Source organism: Poecilia mexicana, unplaced genomic scaffold (assembly GCF_051168715.1).
Source record: "Poecilia mexicana isolate PSO_F unplaced genomic scaffold, ASM5116871v1 scaffold_5, whole genome shotgun sequence".
NCBI classification, from domain to species: domain Eukaryota; kingdom Metazoa; phylum Chordata; class Actinopteri; order Cyprinodontiformes; family Poeciliidae; genus Poecilia; species Poecilia mexicana.
The window spans coordinates 31,059,662-31,082,312 of NW_028263374.1; the positions used below are offsets into that span (position 1 = coordinate 31,059,662).

Below are 22,651 nucleotides of genomic sequence, written 5' to 3' on the forward strand. Positions count from 1 at the left end.
CTGCTATTCTTTGGTAATGAGATCAAAATGAAGTGTGAACATTGATAGAATAGGACTGGTTAAGGAGGTGAATTCAAATTCAAAATTACTTAATTGATCCCAAAGGAAAAATAAATGGGCAGATTTAGTACCTGTTGGTTCCAACAACCTGCCTCCTGTCAGCTATCCTTCACTCATTGTCTGATGAAACTTATTCTAGGTCATCTACATCCTAGCCCTGGTCAAGTCTAGGTCAGATTATTCTGGGTTTTCAAGCCTTCTAACTGAAAATGTGAAGATAAAACCGTTAAGACAGGAGCACAATTCTACCACTGTGGCAAATCTAATGAGATATTTGACTGGAACCGATTTGACGGGTTCACTCAAAACCGTTAAAGCAGTAATTCTTTGTTTTATAGATTGAACATTCATAGGAAAGTAAAGTGTCTATTGAACATATTTAGGTGTATTCAGCTCACGAATTGCTGATTTGAGGTCATTTTAATAAACTGTTTCTTTCATAAGGTGTGGAATAAACACATTAAGCCTCGGACTGTGATTTTCAAAAGGTCTGTGTTAATTCTCTCAGTTTGGTGACTGAAATCCAGTTCAATTCAATTCTGGGCTTCACTTCGTTGTGGTTTAAACACTTTGACCTCCTCAACATGGCGCCGGGAAGCAGACACGTCGACACCGGAAGCGGGTCAGCCGCCGCGCCTGCGCAGTGGCTGTGCCCGGGTCCCTGTAAAGATGTCTGAGCAGGCGGGGAGGGAGCGGAGCGGACGACTGAGAAGCAGCGCGGAGAAGCCCCAACTGTCTGCTGTTTCACCACGCAAGGTAAGAGCAGCAGACCCCGTAGGAGTTCTAGAAACACACCGACAGCCGGCTTAAAGCTTCGTATTGCGGATGGAGGCGGTTCCGGGGCTGTGGAGCCTTAGGGTCGAGATTTCAGAGCAGAAATGTTGGTAAAGGCGCGCAGAGCTGTGGCAGGGGCGTGTCCGCCATCTTTGAGAGGAGTTGGAGCTTAGCGGTGGCGGCGGATCGGAGTTCAGAGTCCGACAAAATCATCTATTGGCCACTGTCAGAGCAGCTATCGGGTTAGGCCGCCCAGTCCGCGGGGATTTGGCACACTTTCAGGCGGTCTGGCTGCTCCTCGGAGTAGTAGTAATCGCCGCGGTCTCCGATAGCGGAGCGCGGGCTTCGAGCAGCAGCCGCAGCCTTTTGTTGTCCTCCTCCCCCTCCTCCCTGTTTGCGCTGGCTCTCAGCGCGCATGCGTGTAACCATGGCGCTAGATCTTGCGTCTGAGAAGAAAAACAACCGAAAAGCTTCAAACAGTAACATAAAATCAGATGGATCAGAACCGATCTGCTGCTAGTTAAACAGAACCGATCAGGCGCTGATGGATCAGAAGCGACCCGGCGCTGATGGACAGGTGCCGATCAGCTCCTGATCAACCAGGTTTCATCTCTGAAGGAACGTTCTTCCATTCAGTTCTCCAGTCTTACACAGACTGGTTGGTCCAGACTCAGGTGGTCCGGATTAATCCATCAGAACCAGGATAAAATCAGAACCCACACCTGTCATTTTAAGAGCATTCTTGTGGCAATAGTTAGGTTGTGAGTTTGATTCCCCCTTGACCCCTGAGGAAAAGACGTGTTGATGTTCAGGTGAAGCTGAGCACCAGGAGGAAATATTCACTCTATTTAACCTGATAATGAAACAGCATTTTATTTTTTTAGTCGGAGAATCACTGAAGCTTTTCCTGGTTGGTGATATATGGTTTTCACAGTTTTAAATCATAAAATAAATAAATTTAAAGATCATCCCCATTCATGCCTTGAACCTTTATCAAATGTTCTTTTTATTTAATTCAGCTAAAAGTCCAACGACGCCCAGAATGTTCATTAATTCACCTGTAGATGAAAAATCATTGGCGTTTTTAGTTTTGAGGCCGTCATCTCCTCTTGGGTTAAAATATTAGGCTTCAGTTAATTTTTAGCTGAAAAAAGTGTGGACCATTTTACTTCCTCTGTCTTTTATTCTGAAAGCCTGTCTCTTCCTGTCAGGTCCACATGATTGTGATGAACAGCTGAAATGTCCAATAACAGCCAGGGATCTGTGAAGGGGGAGGCGGCCACCATGGTGCCACCCTCTGGCCCCGCCTCCTCTCACGGACCACCCCTTTCTCCATCCACCACCTCCAAATCACCTGAGCTTCCAGGTACCCTACCTGTCCTCTGACTTGTCCCTGTACCACCTGTCTCCGGCTCTAATGTCTCATCTGTCCTGCCAGATGAGTTGGTCCAGGCTGGATGGTCCAAGTGTTGGTCCAGGAGGGAGAACCGGCCCTACTACTTCAACAGATTCACCAATCAGAGCCTGTGGGAGGTGCCTGTGCTGGGTCAGCATGATGTCATCGTGAGTTTGCACCACCAATCGATTTAGCAGTCAATCAACCAATCAGCTCCAGCGCTGATGACTCATTGATCTGTTTCAGTCTGACCCACTGGGTCTGAACGCAGCTCCCGCAGAGGGGGGAGATGGTAACCTTGGAAACGGCCAGAGGAAGAGGAGGAGCTCTGAGGAGCAGGGGGCGGGGCCTAACAGTTTCAAACGGACAAAGGTAAAAAACAAGGGCTGCAGCTAACCATTATTTCAATAATCCATTATTTATCCATTAATCGGATAAATTTGGATCATTTCCCCATCACTGGTTACAAATATGATGCATTTCTGTGTTGATGAATAAGTTTTTACATTGCACATACATTTGTTGACAAAATATTTAATAATTAGTGGTTTAAAACTAGACAATCTAAAACAATTCTGATTAAATTATAACTAAAACTAAATGTCTTTTTAGTTAAAAGATTAAAACTAAGTAAAAATTTGCTGTAAAAATTAATATTGGCTGCAACTAACAGTTATTTTAGTAATTGATTATGCTGACGATTAATCGGATTACAAAATTGGCACGTTCTGCAGATTTTTCAGTGTACTGCTTAAGCTTATTTTAGGGCTGTTGTAAACGAATATTTTAGTAATCGAGTAATCTATCGATTATTCTTACGATTAATCGAGTAATCGGATAAAAAAAATTATGAAATGAAATATTGGTAAATCTGGCATAATACCGGTGTTACTATCAGATATCAATATCAGTCCAATTTTTCATATTTGAGCATCCCTAACAGTTGCTTTCTTGTAGTTTAGAAAACTAACCTGTAACAATAATAGCTCACTTTCTAAGTTAACCAGAAGAAAAGTTATAGAAAAATCTGAAATTATATTGAATTTAATAACAAAGAGGCAGGCTCACAAATATGCTTATAAAAAATGTCTACAATCCAGCTTTTAGTTTATGTATTCATCTTCAGTGAGTTTAATAGATTAATTAAACTCACCTTGCCACCTAACCTGTCACGCTTTGGGTTTGAAAATACGGGAAATGCCGCCTGGAGTGGGAGGAGAGGGCGAATGAACGAACGTAAGATGGGGTGGAGGGGAGGAAATAGACCAGCGGACTGACGAACCGTTAGACCGGGGGACGAACACGGGGGGAAGCAATACGGGATATTTACGACACCTTCACTGGTCACACTCAGAAACTCATCTACCAGCCATGTACGATGCGCTCCGCCACCCGTTTCTTCAGACCGGGATATGAAATTTATTGTGCGGTTCGTCGGTAAAGCTACATTTACACGGTAAGCATCAGCTACTCAGCCGCCCGCCCTGTTCAGGCTATCCGCTCACCTCAGCGCTCTTCCCGCCGTTCGCTTTCAACCAGCAGCCCCGGAGGAGAAATGCTGCCGTACTCCAGGCATCCCCCAGTCATTTTAAGGATGCTTATTGGTTCCCCAAAAACGATAAAAAGTCGGGCATTATCATCAATCAATAAAATCCCCACGGGCCAATCTTGAAGATTGGACTTTATGCCGCTGAGACTTAGCTTTTGTCAACAACTCAGAGGCGGAAGTGAGAGCTCCGCGCAACGCAAATGAAGTCCCGGCCGGAACACGGTGCGCTAACTAATAAAACATAAATTAACGAAGCTTCGAGGCAGGTAAATTTTCCTCGAGGAATTTTAGTAATCGAGGTACTCGAATCATTCGAGGAATCGTTTCAGCCCTAGCTTATTTTATACAATGTTGCTGTATATTTTATACAGCAGCATTCCTTTAATGAACACTTGATAATTTGTAGCAAATGATGCATCTGCATATAAATAATATAATATCAGGACAGTGTAGGGCTGATCTGATGATTATTTTTAGGATGAACCTATAATGAGATGGTCTAAGATGCTCAATAGGAGATTATTATGGGCTTTTGTTTTTTTACCAGACGCTTAACCAGGTGAAGCTGAAAGAGGAGTTCTGGTAGAACAGATTTACAAAGATTTTTTTCTTGTATTAAATCCTAAACATTTATATTTTTGAACTGTTTGGTCTTCAGTCCTGCTCTCAGGGTGTTGGTCTTAAAGCAAACGGCCTTTTTTGAGTCTGTATGCCCCAGTTGATGATTAATTGATTACTAAATTAGTTGACGATTTCTTCAGTACTGGATTTGATTAAATGTTTGAGCCCTAAGAAAAAAGCAGCCATGTTGATTTTGGTAACGATGAGGATAACGATGTTATTTCGTTGATTCCTCTTTTTTATGACAATAATGAGATGATGACTAAAGTAACATTTGATGACTAAGACATGGCAAGACGTCTGTGAGTTTTCGTAAGGAGATGAAACATTTCAGTGACGGTGATGTGTTTGGCCACGCCCACCATCTGACGTTACTCAATCATAATTGATGCAGCTCATTACTTGAAGAGACTCGGTGGATGCAAACCCAGAAAGGATTTATGGACTTATTCCTGAGGCTATGAACAACTCTTTTTGAAAGAAGAGCTGAATCGTTGAGGGACGCAGCGCCACATGTGGATTTAAACTCTGGACAAAACGCTAGGAAACTTAAGCGGCACTTGAAGGCTCACCGCACTGATACTTTTTCAAAAGTAAGTTATGCATACAATGTTACCTGATAATGGATTGAGATAAATTTCTTGATAAACTGTGAGATTCTGGCGCACACGGCGCTAACTGCAGGCTGCGCTGTAACTTCAGTTCATTCGCTAATGTGCGTTAGTTTTGGGTAGAACATGGGAGGACCCCTCTTGTAAAATACGGAATCGTTCTTTATGTGGCAGCGAGTTGTTGCTGAAATATTAAAATGGTGGTGGTGGACCGCTATTACCGATGTTGCCTTCAGTTGCTGATGTCACGGTTGCCTAAAAACGGAAAACAAACATTGTGCTGCTCTCGGCCTTCGTAAACATCCACCTGGTTTCTCATCGCGTCCTCAGAAGCGAAAACTGTTTAAATAAAATACAGATGTGAGCAGGAAGAGGCGGATCCCAGCAAACGAAGCTGAAGTTGGTTTCCGATTCCGGGAACAAATAAGAGGCGATTCCACTTCATTTTTCACTACCCTCAGCATATTTGATCTACTCCAGTTAAAAAACTACAACACCTACACACTTCAAACCTGGAATGGATTATTCTAAACTAATAACAGAATATTTAAAACCATATTTGTGAAACCTTTATCTTCAATAAAGGTTGATTTCACCACTTTTTACAAGGTTCATACCGGTCATGGGAAACCTGGAAAGTCATGGAATTTTATTTTTTGTATTTTCAAGACCTGAAAAGTTATGGAATTTCATTTCAGGTCATGGAAAGTCATGGAATTTGCAAATAAGGGCAAAAAATGCTATTTTTTTCTATGGTATTTTTCTGTGGGTTTCCTCTCGGACTCGACCCATTTGGTCTCGGTGTTGGACATTGAGTGCTGGGATTTTATTTCAAGACCACAACTGTGGAAATGTCACTAAATTGCCAGCATATCGTCTAGGGCTGTTTTAAACGAATATTTTAGTAATCGAGTAATCGGATAAAAAAAAATTATAAAATGAAATATTGGTAAATCTGGCATAATACCGGTGTTACTATCAGGTATCAGTATCAGTCCAATTTTTCATATTTGAGCATCCCTAACAGTTGCTTTTTTGTAGTTTAGAAAACTAACCTGTAACAATAATAGCTCACTTTCTAAGTTAACCTGAAGAAAAGTTATAGAAAAATCTGAAATTATATTGAATTTAATAACAAAGAGGCAGGCTCACAAATATGCTTATAAAAAATGTCTACAATCCATCTTTTAGTTTATGTATTCATCTTCAGTGAGTTTAATAGATTAATTAAACTCACCTTGCCACCTAACCTGTCACGCTTTGGGTTTGAAAATACGGGAAATGCCGCCTGGAGTGGGAGGAGAGGGCGAATGAACGAACGTAAGATGGAGGGGAGGAAATAGACCAGCGGACTGACGAACCGTTAGACCGGGGGACGAACACGGGGGGAAGCAATACGGGATATTTACGACACCTTCACTGGTCACACTCAGAAACTCATCTACCAGCCATGTACGATGCGCTCCGCCACCCGTTTCTTCAGACCGGGATATGAAATTTATTGTGCGGTTCGTCGGTAAAGCTACATTTACACGGTAAGCATCAGCTACTCAGCCGCCCGCCCTGTTCAGGCTATCCGCTCACCTCAGCGCTCTTCCCGCCGTTCGCTTTCAACCAGCAGCCCCGGAGGAGAAATGCTGCCGTACTCCAGGCATTCCCCCAGTCATTTTAAGGATGCTTATTGGTTCCCCAAAAACGATAAAAAGTCGGGCATTATCATCAATCAATAAAATCCCCACGGGCCAATCTTGAAGATTGGACTTTATGCCGCTGAGACTTAGCTTTTGTCAACAACTCAGAGGCGGAAGTGAGAGCTCCGCGCAACGCAAATGAAGTCCCGGCCGGAACACGGTGCGCTAACTAATAAAACATAAATTGACGAAGCTTCGAGGCAGGTAAATTTTCCTCGAGGAATTTTAGTAATCGAGGTACTCGAATCATTCGAGGAATCGTTTCAGCCCTAATATCCAGTTTATTTCATCTTTGTTTTCACTGGATGCTAAACATACCGATTCAAATCCCAGCCATAAAGCGACTGACTAATGACGTGTTTCTGTTTCCGCTGGCAGCCGTCGCCCCCTTTAACTCGCTCGCGCTCTGAGACATGCGCAGTTTGTCTTGGAGTGGGAGAAGACGTCCGACTAATCGCTGGTCTTGTGCGAAAGCGTCAGGGTCATGGAGTCATTTCTCACGATGGCAGACAACAGAAAGTATGACAGCGGAGCGCAGAGAAGAAAGAAAAAGAGAAGCGCGACAGAGAGGTGATGAAAATATTCAAGACAAGTTTTTTTTTAAACGGAACCACAGTCCCTCTCGGCTTCTTGAACGTTAACCTTGCTAACAGCAGAACCTGGATCGGGGTCTGATCTGGTGCTGCGGAGTCACAGGCGGTGGAAGCTCGATCTTCACTAGTCGCAACGACGACCGGATAATCCGGACTTTATTGATCCTGCGCTTCGGGTAAAATCTGATGAGCTGGTGTGGGCTTACTGGGCTGAACAAGAAGCAGGGAGCTGTCAAAATATAGATATCAATTTGAAAGGAATGGTTCAAGTTTGCAAAAAAATAAAAAACGACTCCTCTCTAGATCGCGCTTTGAATGCCAGCTCCAGGAGGTGAGAACACCCAAAGAGGCTGAGTTATCCTCCATCCACCGCGGCTGTGTTTTGCTTTGCATGTCGTATTTCTAATGATGCTAAAAGTCAGTGGTGCTTTGAAACGGGTTTCAGTGACTGGAAACACGCAACAGAACTCGCATCTGATTTACATTCAAAGTCTTTGTGGAGGGCCATTGCGCCGAGTTTCAAACCGTTTGGCGCATCTGAGCTCCGCATAGACTTTGAATGTAAACCAGAGGCGTTTGATGTGAACGCACCATTAGCCTCCAGCTAGCAGCGGCGGGAGGAACCGTTCTAAAGGGAAACAGCAGCTAAAGTCCAGCCATAAAGTAAAAGTTTTGACCAGGTTTGGCTGTCAGAGGGGAAGTACTCAGCCTGACTGTCTGAAAGAGAGACATAAAAAAGATAGATTGAAGGATAAATAAATACAGTACATAGAGAATGAATGGAGAACATAGTCAAGTTTTTCTTCCTTAGGAATGTCCTGTCAAATATGTAGATGTATTCGGGACATTCAAGTATTTCTTTAATAACTACTAAATGTAATTTGTTTGCAATAATGGTCTTTACATTGATTACAGTAATCAACTGCAGACAGATCAAAAAGAAAGCAGCGATGCACTGACTGGAATTTTCTGGCCGATCACCGATCTTTAAAAAATCTGACTTGCTGATTTGTGTGTGCGTGTGTGTCCGCAAAATATAGCGAAAAAAGTCATTAACTCGGGTTGACTGTTGTAAACCGTGCAAATAGAGAGTTGACCTGGTTAGCCCTCCGTCATGGCAGAGCAATAGGAGATGGTGGCTGATTACGGTAGAGGCCCCACAGTGGCTCAGGCCCAGGGGCCCACGCCCTCCTGAGTCCGGCCCTGTGTCGCACAGACTATACTGTGACCAAAGTCTGCAATATCGTTCAGGAACGATCCGATTCCTCTGAACGGCTCTTTACTATCAGTCATAGCAAAGAGCGGTTCTCAGTGAGAACCATTCTTTGTTTTTGTAATGCTCTGTGCGCAATGTAGTGGATATTATTATTCTATTTTATTAACAATGTATATTTAATCATCAGATAAGCCTCCAGTTGAAGACTAGTGGTGTTGCGATGTGTGTTCCTGTCTGTCGGTTAGTGTACGTACATGTACAAGCTTGTGTTTGCATTACTGCTAATATGTTTTTGTTTGACATCCTCATGTGATTCCTCAATGTGTTGACACTTTTCAGTTCATCCCTGTCTGTTGGGCTTCATTTCCACATTTTTGTCGTTTATTTTTCCTCCCCTTCTGCCTGCAGATTACAGGCTCCCTGTAGTTCCACTTGGTCTTTCAGTCATATGCTTTTCTTTATGAACCTGTTCTATGTGGGTCATGGAAAATTATACTGAAGGTCAGGGAGAGTCATGGAAAAGTCATGGAATTTCTTTCTAAATTCCAGTGGGAACCTGCTTTTATGGAACCGCTTCAAACCTGGACTGAATTATTCTGCTCTAATAGCAGATTATTTTAATCCATGTTTGGGATTTGTGAAACTTTACTAAAGTTCAGATTGCTATTCACACTTGTTCCATAATTTTTTTTTTTCAAATTCAATTCTAATTGAAAAGCTCTTTATTAATCCCAAAGGGAAATTAAATGTTGGTGTAACTCATAAATTATTGATGAAGACTTATCGATGTCTGTCAGAAGGAAGGATCTTCTGCAGCTGTGTGCTGCATCCCACCTTCATCCCACCACATGAAGGTGGGGAGGCTCCTGTTGGCACCTGAATAAACAGACAAGGATATCAAAACCCCTGCAGTTTGTTTACTGCAGTGGAGTTGGAGTTGATTACTAAATTAGTTGCAAAGCATCACAAATAAATCATTCCAGCTCTAGAATAAAGCATCCATGTTGGGTCATGTGATCAGTGACTGATGAGCAGTGGCTGATGGGTAACTGAGTCCAGTTGTGTTTACAGGTGGAGCCGACCACGCCCATCTCTCCCAGCACACCTGGAGTGAAACCGTGGAGCTCCGCCCCCGAGGAGAAGCAGGTTCCAGCAACGACGCCCACCACGCCCAGCCCGGCGCCGGCCCCCTACCGACCGGCCGTGTGAGTGCCCCGCCCCGCTGCGCCGCGCTCCCCTGCTGGGGCGTTCAGTGACTGCATGTGGGTTGTCGTTCCAGGATCTACTGGGATCTGGACGTCCAGACCAACGCTGTGATCAGAGAGCGCTCGGCAGCCAATCACCTGCCGCCGCACCCCGAGATTGAGCTGCAGCGGGCGCAGCTGGTCACCAAGCTGCGGCAGCACTACCACGAGCTGTGCCACCAGCGAGAAGGTAGGGGAGCGTCCACTGACGGCGCCTCGCTCCCGCAGAGCGCCTCATCTGGTGTGTGTGTCTGCTGCAGGCATCGACCCGCCGCGGGAATCCTTCAACCGATGGCTGCTGGAGAGGAAGGTGATCGATAAAGGCCTGGACCCGCTGCTGCCCAGCGAGTGTGAGCCCGCCGTCTCGCCGTCCATGTTCCGGGAGGTCATGAACGACATTCCCATCAGGTAGGGAACCTGAACCCTGGTCCAGGTAGGGCAGCGGTGCTCAATGTGGGGCTCCTGGGCCATTCTCAGCCTCTGGACTGATCTTGTGCAGCCCGCTGACCACACCAAAGGAATAAGTTAAATAAATTAGAACAAAACTACGACTTTTTAATTAAAATCTACTTACAAAAATGTAGGATGCAACACAACGTGATTAAAATTTTTTTAAATATTTGAATTTCATTGAGATGTTTTTAAGGTTTGGGAAATTCTTGATTTTTGTGTAAAGTCCTTGAAAGTTCTTGAAATTCAAACTACACAGTTTTGTAATAAAGTTCAATCTAAGGCAGGGGTCCCCAAGCTACGGCCCGCGGGCCGGATCCGGCCCGCCACGTCATTTGGTCCGGCCCCCTGAACAATGCCGGATCCGGCCCGCCTCCTCATACCAGAGAGCATTCAGTGTTTTTTTTTCATATATTGTATTTTCCGGTTTATATGTGGATTTTTCTTCAACCACCAGGGGGCTTGAGCAGATGTGAAACTAACTTTCCCTCAATGGAATATATACTAGTCAGTCCCCGTTTCACTCACGGTTTTTTCCATTTGCATTCTGGGTAAAAATCTATCTAAAAGCGCGAATGTGTCGTCGCGCTCCCCCCCCCCCTCGACAGTTTCAAAGACAGAACAGCCCCCCCCCCCTCCTCCTCCTCCTCCTCCCTCCCCCCCTCCGTCGACAAGAATTTTCTAAGGTTTCTTTCTACAAAACCTGAGAGCGGCCCCCGACCAGAGAAAGGAACAGCTATGTGGCCCTCGCAGGAAAAAGTTTGGGGACCCCTGATCTAAGGTTTAATTAAAAGCTTAAATTTGGAAAATGTTATTTACAGTTGAAAACAGATATTTACAAACTCCAAATGTTTTTCTTCCTCGCTGTCTGAAGTTAAATCTGAATAAACTCAGTTAGAAATACCTGAATTATTTCTATTTGCTAAATTCCAGGAAACTTTATGAGAAAATATCTGTACGTTTTTTTGCATATTGTGTTTTAGTATTTAATTTGATCAGGAAGGTCATTAACATTAACGGGATTTGTTTGAATTATTTAATGTAATAAATATTGTTATTCCCAATGACTCAGTTTGATCATCTTATATTTGATATGTTAAACAATGCTGTTTGAAATTGGTGGATTTTTGTTAGATTTGTTGTCAGACTAGTCGGGTGTTCAGGAGACATTTCAAAACATAAGATTTTGTTTTATTTTTGTTTCCTTGTCCCTGCTGTAGAATGTAGAATATTATCACAAAAAGTATTAATACCAGTTATTACTGATATCAAATAACAGTGAATTGAAACTCTTTTTTTTTTTTGGAATTGTTTTTATCTCCAAATTGTTTTTCTGTAAAGTTGTGAAAATTTACCTTTTAAAATGGTTGAATTTTACTCTGGGAAACCAGGAAAATGTGGGAAAATTAGTTTTGGATCTACAATCCTGTTTCTGTAAAAATGTCTGATTACTTTGTTTAGGTAAAATATTTCATGTTTAGTTTACTGTTGAGCAGGTAAAAACATCAACATTTTGGTCATTTTAGGTTTTAAAATTATTATGTTTTTATGACTCGTGAGTATTTCTGGTCTGAAGATTTTGATTCGCGTGACCAAAGGTTTGTTCACCCCTGGTCCATGCGGCTTGGTGGGGTTCTGGCTGCTGATTGACCCGGTTCTGGTCCATTTGTGTCCATCAGGTTGTCCCGCATCAAGTACAAGGAGGAGGCCCGGAAACTCCTGTTTAAGTACGCCGAGGCAGCAAAGAGGATGATTGACTCCAGGTGAGCCGCAGCCGACCAATCACAGGGTGGGACGGCGCTGTGGGCGTGGCTCATGCTGACCTTTGACCTGTGCAGGAATGCGAGTCCAGAGAGCAGGAAGGTGGTGAAGTGGAACGCCGAGGACACGATGAACTGGCTGCGCAGAGATCACTCCGCCAGCAAGGAGGACTACATGGTAACGCCTCAGCATCACATCACTTCCTGTCACATGACTTCAGCAGCCAATCAGGAGCTGAGCTGGAGGTCATTGAAACTAGAGCTGGGCCATCCAGCTTAGAAATAAACTTTTTCATAACAGATTCAATTTTAGATTTTTTTTCTTGCTTTTTTTTTTTTTATTTTTTACAAAAGTACAAATGACAGAAAATATGTTCAAAAAGTGACTTTTATTTTTTTCAATCATCCTTTCTGTGAGTTGGACGATGGTGCATCAGGACCAGGCAACAAGAATTTTGATAATGTAGCAATAAAAAAATAAATTATTTTACAATAACGTCTAAACATTTTTAATAAAAAAAACTTGTCGAGATGCATTAATATGAGCAGCTCGGTTGTGATTCTTTCTTTGAAACAGTCTGTCGATACAAAGTTCTGCTGCTGCAAAGCATAACTTCACTGCAAACTTTCCTCATTTAAGCTTTTAGCTTTAGTGTAGAAGTTCTCATAAATTTATTATTTCATTCTTCTAATATTACGACTTTATTCTGGTAATATTTCGACTTTGCTGCACAACTTTTATTCTCTGAATTAAAATAAAAAATCGTAGTCTGGCCCTGATACAACGTCGTAGATTTGACCTGATTTAGAAGTCCAAACAGACAAGATGGCCGCTCTGAGCGCTGACATCACTGAACTATGGAAACAAAAGGATTTTCCTAAAATTAACCTTCAAAAACCAAATGTTTCTAACTGAAAGCAGATACTCAGGCCCCGCCCCCTAACAGGTGCAGCGACCCCGATGTCTCACCTGTGCCTGTGTCTGCAGGACCGCCTGGAACACCTGAGGCAGCAGTGCGGGCCGCACGTCACGGCCGTCGCCAAAGACTCTGTGGAAGGAATCTGCTCCAAGATCTACCAGCTGTCAGCCGAATACAGCCGCCGCCTGAGGCAGACGCACCTGAGCCTGCTGCAGGACCCCTCCACAGGTACACACACACCTGAGCTGCTTTTATTTGTTCTAAGTAGTTTTTTAATAAACCGGTAATGTTGGTGACGGGTTAAGTTAGCTTCATACCTCTGTATTTTTATCTGTCGAGTATAAAAGCCTCAACATGAACCTCTAAAAGCTGAGTGGTAGTGGAGCTTTTAGAGGTTTGTGTTGATCGCGCAGTGAGACTGATGTGAGCACATACATCTGTGTGAATGAAAAATAATGTTTAGCGTTAACATTTATCTCAGCGTCTCTACTCTGTCTGTGCTGTAACTTAATAAAGCAGGACAAAAAGATCCAGACAATCAAAGCATGAAATCACACAGAAATAAAAATATATGACTGAGGAGGCTTGAAGTGCCCAAATATCACTTGTATTATTATGCTGTGCAGTTGAGCTCTATGATGATTTATTACAGTAATCGTTCTCCACATTGGACCGACATGGAGACCCAGGATTTAAAATTGACTCTCTCTTCATATTTATATTCAAATTCAATATTAAAACTTCCGAAGCATACTAAAAATCCATTTCATAAACATATGAGTGTGGAGAGATGTATGTATATATTTTTAAAATGAGTCAAATTGTTTCTCTGTTCAGTCCAGTGTGGGGTAACCAATTCTCAACGCTAAACCAGTAAGAATTGGTTACCCCACCAACTGTCCACGTATGGCATTTATAATTTCCACCTATAAATGCCTAGATAAGAAACACTTCTTTAAATATCTTCAACTCAGAATATAAGAATGAGTCAAAATAATGAGCTGACAAAACCTGCCAAGTCAACTTTAGAAAAAATGCTAGCAAAGGACATTTTGAAGAAAGGTATCATCAGTTTGATCACTCAGTGATGTTACACTTATCTGAAGGATCTCATGATAGACTTACAGTAAGTCTTTACTGCTAGTTATCTGAGGAAGATTGGCAAACAGCATGCAAACTGGCCCACACAGCTCTTAAAATGATCCAATTCACATGATTAATGTGGGTTTACATGACGCCAGTGGACCTCAATAGATATAACACATCTGATGTATGTCCAGAGGTAAGGTAATTTTATTTATATAGCACATTTTCAGCAACAAGGCAATTCAAAGAGCTTTACATTAATTTAAAGGAAATACAAACAAAATAACAAACCATAGGAAAGACAAAAAGAAGAAAGAGAGCTAAATCCTTTTCTGGGTTAAAAGTAATATAAACTAAGCAGTGACTGATCCTGTTGAGTTCGTAGTTATTCTAATTCTGATTCCATTTCTGGCCTGTATAATATTGATCTAAATAGTGCGTACTCCACAATTTCTGATATTACTAATAAACTAAAATAATCCTTCTCTGGGTTAAATGGGGAGTACCCCACTGTTCTCTACATGAACAAAATGTACAGAAGATGGAGGGACTCTGGTTCACTGGATGTGTTATTTTAGGAAAATTATACTGGTTTGGAAAGAGGTAAAAGATGTAATTGAGAAAATAATTTCCAAACAAATAATTTTGGATTCAAAGCTGTTTGTGTTTGGACTGTACCCTGAAAAATATAATTATACTAACAACAAACGAACCTTTATAAATTAAGTTTGCTCAATGCGAAAAGATGTAGATCATTGTTCTGGGAAAGACTCATGGAGCGACAGTAAACCCATGGCTGGGTTAGGCTGATGTTATCTGCCCTCCCTCTGGAAAAGATTACATATGTATTAAAGGGCAAACAGGATCTGTTTGAGTTCACCTGGAATCCCTTCATTATGCATGTCGAGGATCTGAACATCTCGGATGACGGTCCAAGTGACTGAAGAACCTGTTGCTAACTTACAGTAGCAGTTAAGCTACTGTAAGTTAGCTTACAGTATGAGCTAACTCATACTGTAAGTGAGTTAGCTCTAAAGTTGAAGGACTGTTGGGAGCTGTTCAGGTTTGTCACCGCTCTCAACCTGGAGTGTCGGCCAGAACACCACTCAGCCAGGATTCAGCTCCGGACCAGATGTCAGGATGAGGGGCAGCAGATGTTTAATGAAGACACGAGGCAGGATCCTTTAACTGCTCTGTACTCCAAACTGTACCACAGATACTGATCCAATGAACATGGATGGGCATAGATGTGTGTGTGGTTTCCTAGAATAAACGAAAATACAGGAAATAAGTTCAAGGTGTCCTATCATTACACCATACCATTATACCTTAGATAAACTAAGAAGGAAACCTCTAAGTCAATATTACTAAGCAAACTAAGGCAGGTTAACTAATAACCATGCCTCTGCTCCACTGAAAGTAGATATGTACGTTCAACACAATGCTCTACAACACACACGTAGCATGTAGCTCGGACTTAGCAACAGGTGAAATAACAGGAAACAAATAAACTTCAAATCACTCATTTAGCTGCAGTAAACACTCAAATATTGCAACTTACTCATCAATGACGCACTTATAAGGAGAACACACATCTTGCAAGTCTTTCCCAGGTGTTAGCGCAGCGGCTCGGTTAGCCATCTTCCCCACCAGATATCAGCAACGTCGGTTACGGCAAGGTGGTCAGCACTGCCCTAACTACGGTATGCCTTTAGGGACAAACTAACGCTGAACAGAAAGCACATAATACAGAGTAATACTCAACACCAAACTTAAACTATATATAAGGGTCTTTTGAACACATACACTGTTTTATTTAATGTCTCAATTTAAAGATGATATGTGGAATATGTGATGGGTTGCATTAGAACCAGGATTGAGAGGCATTTTTTATTTATTTTATTATTTTTTTGTTTTTATTCTATTAAATACTGTGGAGGTGCTAAAATATCTCACTTTGATCCAAAGGAATGTGCAACTGGGTAGAATATTTTAAAGCGCATATAAAATGTGAAACAGAATATTTACAATAAGTTTATCTTAATGAGCTAAACCTGCAGCCAATCACAGCCAGGTGTTTTCATCCAGTCAGAGTATTTATTTTAAATCCTGCATTCACTTTGAGAAATGGCAACTAATCACAACCAGCAGGTCAGATTACTGCACCAAGCTGCAGACATTAAACCAAACCTCCAGATTTATGTGAATATAATAAATAAATGAATTTTGTATCCTTTTGATTAATGACGCTCCAATCAGGTCTTTTTTGCTGCTGATGCCGATCATCCATGAGGCTGATCACCTGATCACCTGATCACCTGATCACCTGCATCGCCTGTTAAGGTTTTGCTTGAGGTATAAATGCTACTATGTGATCTGGCAAAATGGAAAAATGTTCTGGTAATAAATTCACTTAATTTAGACATAAAACATGCTAAATACTTGCAGGCACAAAACAGCAGCTGTTCAGTCAAACGGACTGAAAAACCTGCAATCAGTACAATAATATTTAACAGTAAGGCTCTCAGCCATAAATTATACAGGAGCCAAATAAATCTCACAACACAGATATGAAATAATGTCAAGAAGAAAAGGAAACAATCATTAAAGCCAAAAGCATCAAAATAAACAATCATGAGTTACTGAATCAAGACTAACGCTGGTTCTGATTGGCTAGCTGGTTAACGCTGGTTCTGATTGGCTAGCTGATTAACGCTGGTTCTGATTGGCTAGCTGATTAACGCTGGTTCTGATTGGCTAGCTGATTAACGCTGGTTCTGATTGGCTAGCTGATTAACGCTGGTTCTGATTGGCTAGCTGATTAACGCTGGTTCTGATTGGCTAGCTGATTAACGCTGGTTCTGATTGGCTAGCTGATTAACGCTGGTTCTGATTGGCTAGCTGGTTAACGCTGGTTCTGATTGGCTAGCTGGTTAACGCTGGTTCTGATTGGCTAGCTGATTAACGCTGGTTCTGATTGGCTAGCTGGTTCTGATTGGCTAGCTGATTAACGCTGGTTCTGATTGGCTAGCTGATTAACGCTGGTTCTGATTGGCTAGCTGGTTAACGCTGGTTCTGATTGGCTAGCTGGTTAACGCTGGTTCTGATTGGCTAGCTGGTTAACGCTGGTTCTGATTGGCTAGCTGATTAACGCTGGTTCTGATTGGCTAGCTGGTTAACGCTGGTTCTGATTGGCTAGCTGGTTAACGCTGGTTCTGATTGGCTAGCTGGTTAACGCTGGTTCTGATTGGCTAGCTGATTAACGCTGGTTCTGATTGGCTAGCTGGTTAACGCTGGTTCTGATTGGCTAGCTGGTTAACGCTGGTTCTGATTAATGGCAGTCGGAGCAGAACCAGAACCAGCGTCTCATTCCGCAGCTCCAAGACTTAAGCTGCTGTACCTGCTGTCTGGTCGCTTTTTTCCTGCATTGAGCCTCGATGTAGCCAAACTCTGTCAAGTTCTTGTTTCTAAATGCCATATTAGATTCGTTGTATTGATGCGTTGTGACGCGCTTCACCTCGAGGTAATTTTCTGTCGCAACTCGCAAACGTCCCCATTCACTCTCTGAGCGTTATAGTTCCTCACTACAGGATTTGCTGCTGCGCAGTGAGAAGGAAAGAGGAGAGCAGCTGCAGGCAGGCTGTGAAGTGATACAGGTGATCGGTTTAGTGATCGGCAACAAGAGACGGTGATCGATCACTGATCATACACTTTTACACGGAAATTGGCCGATTATGATCGGTGATCAACCGGCACACCTCTACTTTTGATTTATTTAACTTAAATGTGACCAGCAGTTCATTTAGAGCCACTGACTGATTACGTCATTACAAATATTTATTTTAATTGTATTTTTGTTGTAATCTATACTTGGTGTTAAGTATGGTGAACAATGCTGTCCAATAAAGCATCATTAACTCATCATTTTGTCAAATTTTCTGTCAACCTTTAACATTTTTAACACAAAAACGATGAACCACTGGTGGCCTGACTGGCATGGCGCCCCCTAGCGGCGGGTCAGGTGTTTGTCTGGGGGAATAACTGCTGCTTCCCTGTGGTTGCAGAGTCTTGCGCGTCGCCGCCCCAGTCGCGGCTCGTCTACTGCTACCCGGTCCGGCTGTCGATCCCGACCCCCGCCCTTCCCCGCGTGGAGCTGCACTTCGAGAACGACGTGGCCTGCCTTCGCTTCAGAGGAGAGATGGTCAAGGTCAACCGGGGACACTTCAGCAAGCTGGTTAGTCGTGTAATCTGGATACTACTGGGAGTAATCTGATTACTCTGCTGTCTCTCCAGGCCTTCTGTCTGGTCATTAATTGTGTTTTTGGAACTTGAAATCAGTGGTAGGGGGCCGCCAATATTTTCTCTCTGAACAGAAACTGGACTTACAACAGTTTGGGGTTTTTCATTAGAGTTTAGTTTTATTCTGTTTAATTCAGACTGAATGAGTTGTTAAAGTGTGTTTGCTAGTTATTAGTTAAATATTGTTTAGTTTTAGTTTGTTTCATACTTTGGTTAATTTGAAGTGCAGAACTCAAAAAGTATTGATTATTAGGGCCTGCTATGCAATGCATGGCAGGAACTTACTGTTCTACACCCAATAGAATGTCTATTATTATTATTATTATTATTTATTTTTCTTCCATCACCGTTAATGCAGCCGAACCGCTGTGTGCACCCCCACAAAAGTGGTATCAAAATGTTCAGCTCGATCCCGAGAAGGGAGCTATTACTTTTAGTGGGATTCTGAGTTAAAACGCCGACATAAATTAAGAAAAACGAGAAAATTGGAGGCTGAGTGTCTCACAGAATCAGGAATCTCTCTCCCTGAAACACACACACAGCACAGTGGATTTCTGACTGCAGAACTCTGTTTAACTCGCTATCACGGCCACAAAAATTGCCCTATTTGTCTCACCTGTCTGACCTGTCCCCACCTGTCCCACCTGCAGGAGCTGCTGTACAGGTACAGCTGCATCGATGACCCTCGCTTTGAGAAGTTCCTGGCCCGAGTTTGGTGCCTCCTGAAGCGATACCAGGTGACTGTTCCCCAGCCGGTCCGGTTCCGGTCCAGTAGTTCTGGAATGATAGCTCCGTTAACCAGGTGTGTTTGTGTCCAGGTGATGTTTGGCAGCGGTGCTAACGAGGGCAGCGGCCTCCAGGGGGCGCTGCCGGTGGCTGTGTTTGAGGCGTTAAACCGGCAGTTTGGCGTCACCTTCGAGTGTTTCGCCTCGCCGCTCAACTGCTACTTCAAGCAGTTCTGCTCCGCCTTCCCCGACATCGACGGCTTCTTCGGGTCCAGAGGGTGAGGCGCTCGCCTGGCCAGGTGATGTGGGCGGGGCTTATCAGGGCAGCGCTGACGCTGTGTGTGTTTCAGGCCGTTCCTGTCCTTCAGCCCGGTCAGCGGCTCGTTCGAAGCCAACCCGCCGTTCTGCGAGGAGCTGATGGACGCCATGGTGACGCACTTCGAGGTGAGAGCCGGGTCGCTGCGGGCCGGGTCCGGGCCGGTTCTGGACTCATTGGTCCGTGTCTCCATCAGGAACTGTTGGATCGGTCTTCCGAGCCGCTGTCCTTCATCATCTTCGTTCCTGAGTGGCGCGACCCAGTGACGCCGGCACTGACCCGAATGGAGGCCAGCCGGTTCCTGCGGCACCAGCTGAACGTCCCGGCATACGAACACGAGTATCGCTCCGGGAGCCAGCACATCTGCAAGCGGTACCACTCTGGTTCTGATGGGGCCAGGCGGGCTTAGCAGAGTGACATGCTGAGTCCAGATTTATTCATACCCCTAACATGGAACTGGATGAAACAAAATCAACTATTTCTGATTTTAAGCACATTTTTTTCCTGCTTCTCACATTTCTAAAAAAAGAAATCACAAATAACAGAACATATTATTTTCAAAAAGTATCAAGGCCAGGCTACAATTTGTTTTTCCATTATAACATCATAATATCAGCAGAATAAAGACGCGATTTTACCAGAAGAACGTTGTAAAATTAAAAGAAAAACGGCTCCTGGTTATCGGGGTTTGATTACGTCTGGTTACTGCCATCTAGTGGTCAGTTTGCTTGAAAATTCAGCGGCTGATCATTTTATGCTGCTGTGTTCGTGTTTCCCTTCTGCCACACCTGAATTGTGTCTCTGGGTGATTAACAGGATCTGCATCTCCTGATGGTCATGCATTCATTTGAATCAGCTGTTACAGAGGCTCATCTAAAACATGCAGAGCAGGGGGCCTGAGGACCAGGGTGGAGAAACACTGTGTTAAAAGATGAAGTATTTACTTTGTATTGGAGTTCTCATAAAATTATTACTTTATTCTCCTAATATTACAACGTTATCCTCGTAATTAAAAATAAAAAATCGAAGCCCGGCCCTGACAGTCGTAGAGTTTACTTGAATTTAAAGTCTAAATTAAGAAGATGCAAAACACGCTTGTCCACCAACATGGCCGCCCTTGCATCTATCTGAATGATAAAATGGTGAAAAAATAATATCCATGTCCAAAAATTAATAAGAAAAAATTGAATTTGGAAAATCTTTTTTTTTTTTTTATTCTTTTTTTTTAGGTTTACCAAAATGTTTTGTTGGCTGGAAGTAACTGTGGTTCTGTAACAGTCCAGTCAAAGTCCTGGCCTAAAGATTAGGATTATGGTGACTTAACTGGTTTTGAACCTTGCGGGGTATGAATACTTTTGGACTACGCTGTCCCTGCCTCTTTCGTTTCTGTTCTTTGGGAAGCGTGTTCTGACCCGGTTCCGTTTCCAGGGACGACATGTACTACCGGGCTGTCCACGGCACCGCTGTGCTCTTCCTCCAGAACGACGCTGGCTTCGGGAAGTGGGCTCCGACTCCGGAACGTCTGGCAGAGCTGACGGCAGCGTACCGCCCCTCTCTGTCCCGCACTTCCTCCCTGTCGTCCCCTGGCCCCGCCCAGTCCGCCCCTGGAGACAGAGACTCCGCCCCTAAGGCCTCTGATAGGACACAGAGCGCAATATCATCACCTGGCGGCCATGACAGCAACAACAACGGCAGCAGCAGCAGTAGCAGCCCTCAGGACAAGCTCACTGCGATGTAGAGGGGCGTGGCCACTGCAGGCCACGCCCCTAATGTAAATGTGTGTTTACGAACATCACCAGTCCCTCACCAGCACCTGTAGCACATTCTCACTTCTTATCAGTAATCTACCACCGCCATCAGGGGGCGGAGCCTCATTTAAACTTCATTACGTCTCTTTAGTCTGTTGGCTGCTCTGATTGGTTGAAGCTCACCTGAAGCTGAATGACGTCGGCGTCTGAACTGCTTCAGAGTTCCAGCAGTAAAATCCACCTGAGGGGCGTCCCCTGATTTGTTGTTATGGCAGCTATCATGTCTGAGACCCAGGCCCTATAGCAGGGGGCAGGGACTCGGCAGCAGAGGGGGTGGGGCATCAGGTAATCCTGAAACTGTGACGAGTAGTCATGGAAACGATCTTTCAGTCCCAATCCAGTTCTGTGATTCACACGAGATTAAAAAATACAAGCTGTTAAGGTGAGCTTTAGTCTGACCCTGTATAATTTAATTCACACCAGATTGATTTGGATTAAGTCAGATTAATCTGGTGTGAATTTAACCAAATTAATCCAGTTTAATCTGGTGACCTCTCTAATCTAGTTTGGTTCAGTTAAGCATTTTTTTTAAATTTAATCTGTTTTGATTTCTTTGATTCATTACATTCTGGTTAGGTCCGGTCTGATCTAGTTTGATTTGTTTGGGCCTAATCTAAACTGGTTCATGTGTGCTACATCCAGTATGTACAGGTTTAGGCCAGATAAATCTGGTATGAAGGGATTAGGGCTCTGTTGGGATGGGATATAACCAGATTAATCTGGTTTAATCCAGTTTAATCAAGTGAACTTCAATCTAATTTGGTTCAATTCATTTTTTTTAGTCTGTTTTGATTTCTTTGATCCATTACAGTCTGGTTAGATCCAGTCTGATCTAGTTTGATTTGGTTGGACCTAATCTAATCTGGTTCATGTTTGTTAGATCCAGTATATTCTGATTTAATCTAGATAGATCCGGTCTGAAGAAGTCTGGGTTCTGTAGGGATGGGTTAGTCTGGATTAAGCTGGATAGAACCAGTTTTATCTAGTTTTAACCAGTTTTGTCTGGATGTGTCCATCTTTAATAGGAAAAATGTTGACTCCTCCCACTTGTGAGTGCTCTCTGATTGGCTGGTGGTGGACCTATCAGGCGCCTGTCTGTGTGTAGATAGTGTACAGCTGGACTGATCTGAGGTCTGTTGGTGTTTTGCTGTTGATCAGTTTTTATTTGGTCTAATTTAACCTTTTTAAAGAGATGAAATGTGTTTGTGTGTTTTAACCGAACCAAAGTGTTTATGATGTATATGAGTGTGTACAGTAGAGCCGCGTATGACAGCTGGGCTCCTCCTGCTCTGCATGAACCCGCTGGAGGAAGTTCAGACCTGGACTCGGTGGTCTCCTCCGGGGTCCTTCCAGCTTCAGTGTAAATTCATTCTGTCCTTCGTACTGCCTGCAGAAAACCTGCAGCTTCTCTCCTAGTAAAAATATATCAAGCCCAGTACGACCAGTCACCTCGTCCTTCTGCACACACACACACACACACACACACACACACACACACAGTCTATCTTCCCGAGGACTTTCGTCAGTTTTTC

At 43.3% G+C, this 22,651-nt stretch overlaps 1 protein-coding gene and 1 long non-coding RNA gene across 2 annotated transcripts; one reads left to right on the top strand and one right to left on the bottom strand.

Annotated features, from left to right (window-relative positions):
• Positions 1 to 539: 539 nt before the first annotated feature.
• On the top strand, positions 540 to 22,554 carry pcif1 (phosphorylated CTD interacting factor 1). The gene is made up of 16 exons (XM_088005889.1): positions 540 to 816; positions 2,046 to 2,200; positions 2,273 to 2,397; positions 2,477 to 2,602; positions 9,583 to 9,716; positions 9,791 to 9,945; positions 10,016 to 10,163; positions 11,885 to 11,968; positions 12,044 to 12,143; positions 12,954 to 13,113; positions 18,036 to 18,205; positions 18,921 to 19,007; positions 19,089 to 19,273; positions 19,346 to 19,439; positions 19,508 to 19,683; positions 20,740 to 22,554. Exons 2-16 carry the CDS (start codon positions 2,074 to 2,076, stop codon positions 21,047 to 21,049), a joined length of 2,181 nt encoding a protein of 726 aa, XP_087862015.1. The 5' UTR covers positions 540 to 816; positions 2,046 to 2,073; the 3' UTR covers positions 21,050 to 22,554.
• On the bottom strand, positions 14,161 to 15,619 carry LOC148159819 (uncharacterized). The gene is made up of 2 exons (XR_015762917.1): positions 15,533 to 15,619; positions 14,161 to 15,234 (listed from the first exon to the last, which is right to left on the bottom strand). It is a non-coding gene; the product is annotated as an uncharacterized LOC148159819 (long non-coding RNA).
• Positions 22,555 to 22,651: the final 97 nt, after the last annotated feature.

Excerpts from the sequence above, each read along its gene's own strand:
- pcif1 (XM_088005889.1), top strand. The coding sequence starts at position 2,074 with ATGTCCAATAACAGCCAGGGATCTGTGAAGGGGGAGGCGGCCACCATG. Across the intron at positions 12,144-12,953 it reads CCAGCAAGGAGGACTACATG|GACCGCCTGGAACACCTGAG; the intron begins GTAACGCCTCAG and ends CTGTGTCTGCAG. Across the intron at positions 18,206-18,920 it reads GGGGACACTTCAGCAAGCTG|GAGCTGCTGTACAGGTACAG; the intron begins GTTAGTCGTGTA and ends TCCCACCTGCAG.